Below are 3,151 nucleotides of genomic sequence, written 5' to 3' on the forward strand. Positions count from 1 at the left end.
GTATGTCTACTAATATTTTACTTTGCAAATAGATGACAGTTATTTCTGAATGAGGGTAAAATGTTCTCAACAATATCTCTATTAAATTCAGGCAAAGAAAGTTCAGCAAAGGGCTTTAGGAGATTAAGGAGTGGAGCAGGAGGTTTGTCAACTAGTCGACTGCAGTTTAAATTTGGCACTTTTTACTCTTTGTTTCCACTCACTGATTAGTTTGTTTTTCACTCAGTTTCGGGGTTTGCATTCATTAGCACCAAAATGCACTTTAAGGGTTGGGCTAAGATGTGGTTTGGGTTAATATATGACTATAAATATGAATATAAATGGAAATGAGAATGAGAAAAAGCTTGCTCACCTCACAGTCCCAATAACAACGGATGCACTACAGCACTTTTTATGTAATGTCCTAAGTGTGAAACTAATAAATAATAATAACATAGGGTAACCCTGTATCTGGAACATTAACTAACATCACACAAAGTCTTCACATTTTCTTGTTTTGATTTCCGTATGAGGAAATTGTTGTCAACAAACCATGTGTTGTCTACTGTAAACAGCCCACTGTAAGAAAACCAATATGAGAGTCAAACATAAAATACCATGAGTGTGTTGCTGGTGTTGTTTCATGTGTTTAAGCTTTGTAAATGGCATATTTCCATTGTGGTAGTGCAGTGAAACAGCACGACAATGAGGAGCCAATAAGATTGCTCTAAAAGTTGTCCCCTCCCATGCGATACGGTTAAATGTAGACAAATCCTTTCATAATGCAGCTTCAAACGTCTGCTGTGTCAAGAGGAAAAAAACAAAATGCTGACATTTTTTTATATACTGCTCCTGATCAATATTGGGCGTAAGTATAGAAATCGTACTCACTGTACTGTCACCGTTTATATTAATATGAATGTTTATATGACTGTATCACTTTTGATGAGCATGATTCTGTTTGTCATTAATTTTCAGGATGCTCAGATCATCAGATCTTTGACACCAAAAATGTTGCTGTTGGGCAAAATGTGACTCTAAATTGTTCCCGGGATCGTCGTTGGCTTTTAACAAACTTATTCTGGATCAGACTTGTTTCTCAGAGCTTTCCTGAAGTTTTAGGATCAACAATATCTCATGATTCTCCGACTATTGAAAACATTCATCACATTACAACAAAACAAGAGCCTGGAACTTTTGTTCTACATATCAACAGAGCACAGTTAAGCGATACAGCTGTTTATTACTGCATCAAAGAAAGTCAGCTAACCATGACATTTTTGAAAGGAACTTTTCTTCGAGTCAAAGGTAAGTGAAACAGAAACAGCAACACTAATGCGCCAGGAATAGCAAAATTATTTGCAGTTCTTGTACTTTTGTTGCACAACTCACAGTTCCTAAATATGCTCTATTTTAATGTATTTGAATTGTTTTAAATTCAACATATTTAATGAAACAACTTTATTTGCCCAATATGCAATAATTTAATATATTTTTGATTTAACTGAATATAATGAAACATATTTATTTTTATTTCGTAGGACCCGACCCAGGCATCACTGGTGTCACTCAAGACTCTTTGTCTAATCCCATCCATCCAGGAGACCCAGTGACTCTGCAGTGTTCAGTCGTCTCTAATTCTGAGAACAGAACATGTACAGAAGATCACAGTGTGTACTGGTACAGAGCCAAACCGGATGAGTCTCATCCAAGTTTAATTTATATTCAAGGAAACAATAGTTATGACTGTGAGCGGAGTCCTGAGGCTGCCTCCACACAGAAATGTGTCTACAGCTTCTCCAGGAACGTCAGCTCGTCTGATACAGGAACTTATTACTGTGCTGTGGCCACATGTGGAGAGATACTGTTTGGAAATGGAACAAAACTCGATATTGAAGGTAAGAATTTTTCTATAAATTATTGTTCATATTTTAGTCCATATTAATACATTATTATTATTACACATCAATATTAGTTTTACATTTCACTCTTATTTCACATTAAATAAGAACTTTTTTCAATATAGTTCCAGTTGTCCGTCATTGGGATTTGACCAACACCGTTGTCTTTCTGCTATGTGTTGCTCTCAGCATAAGCCTGTTTGTCATAGCCTTCCTCATTTATACCATCAAAGAAAAAAACAAAACCTCAGGTAAGAACAGTTATTTCAGTAAAGTAAAATACAGTGAAACATTTGCTTCTGGTCACTATTTACAGTTATTTTCTTTTGTTCAAATTGTTTTAATCCAGCTGCTGCTTCTCTACAAACAAATACAGAAACAGCTGGTGCAGAACAACAAATCCAGCAAGTAAGAAATTTAGAAATAAACAGCAATCAGCGCATAGCTATGAGCAATTTTTCTTGTTAGTCTATGGATGTGCATAAAAGTTGATGGATTTTTTATTTTATTTCCCAGAGACATGAAGACTCATTGACTTATGGTGCACCAACTTTTACCAAGAGAAACACTCGCAAAGCAGAGAGAAGGAACACGAGAGCAACAGAGACAATTTGTATTTACTCTGATGTCAGAGCTTTTGAGTATGGAAAAAGTGATGCTTGAGCAAAGCTTGTATTTCATCTCACTGGGCCATCAGCTAATACACTATGTGGCAGCTAATGTATTATTGTATGTTTAAACCTGATGTATTTATTTGTAATGACTGTACATAAAATATGAATAATCATTTGGCTTACCTTTAGTAACTCACAAGAATTCAATTTGGAAGAACAAAATCCATCTTCACTTTGGACTGATATGTTATATTGGCATGCCCAGACTCTTAGTGTGTTTTAAATGCATTCCTTTACCCTTTCTGTTTTCCTTTGTGTCCGCTGTAATAGAAATACAGAAATCTACACAGAAACATCTAAAATACTACTTTGTTTTGTGAGTTCTTTGTATCTTTCAGCTATTTTTGTCAGGTGTTCTGAAAATAAGCAGAAAATAAACTTTGCTTTTCATGGGGCTCTTGCAGAAGCTTTATTAAAACAATCAAATGATGTCTGAAGTATGTCTGGTTTCTCAGCTTTCCACCAAAGACTTCATCATATATGAGGTGTAACTCAGTTTCCATTTGTTGCAAACTGATGCTGGTTTGACTGTTGCTGTGCAATACAAGTGCTCTGAAAATGGAATCAATTAAATCCATCCAACATGAAATCAAAATA

At 35.3% G+C, this 3,151-nt stretch overlaps 1 protein-coding gene across 1 annotated transcript; it reads left to right on the plus strand.

Moving 5' to 3' along the window:
* Positions 1-1,492: 1,492 nt before the first annotated feature.
* LOC121814297 lies at positions 1,493-2,957 on the plus strand. The gene is made up of 4 exons (XM_042219483.1): positions 1,493-1,877; positions 2,006-2,131; positions 2,230-2,288; positions 2,397-2,957. The coding sequence occupies exons 1-4, from the start codon at positions 1,493-1,495 to the stop codon at positions 2,541-2,543; spliced, it is 717 nt and encodes a 238-aa protein (XP_042075417.1). The 3' UTR covers positions 2,544-2,957.
* Positions 2,958-3,151: the final 194 nt, after the last annotated feature.

This window comes from Haplochromis burtoni, unplaced genomic scaffold (assembly GCF_018398535.1).
Source record: "Haplochromis burtoni strain Fernald_Lab_line unplaced genomic scaffold, NCSU_Asbu1 Contig_33, whole genome shotgun sequence".
NCBI lineage: Eukaryota > Metazoa > Chordata > Actinopteri > Cichliformes > Cichlidae > Haplochromis > Haplochromis burtoni.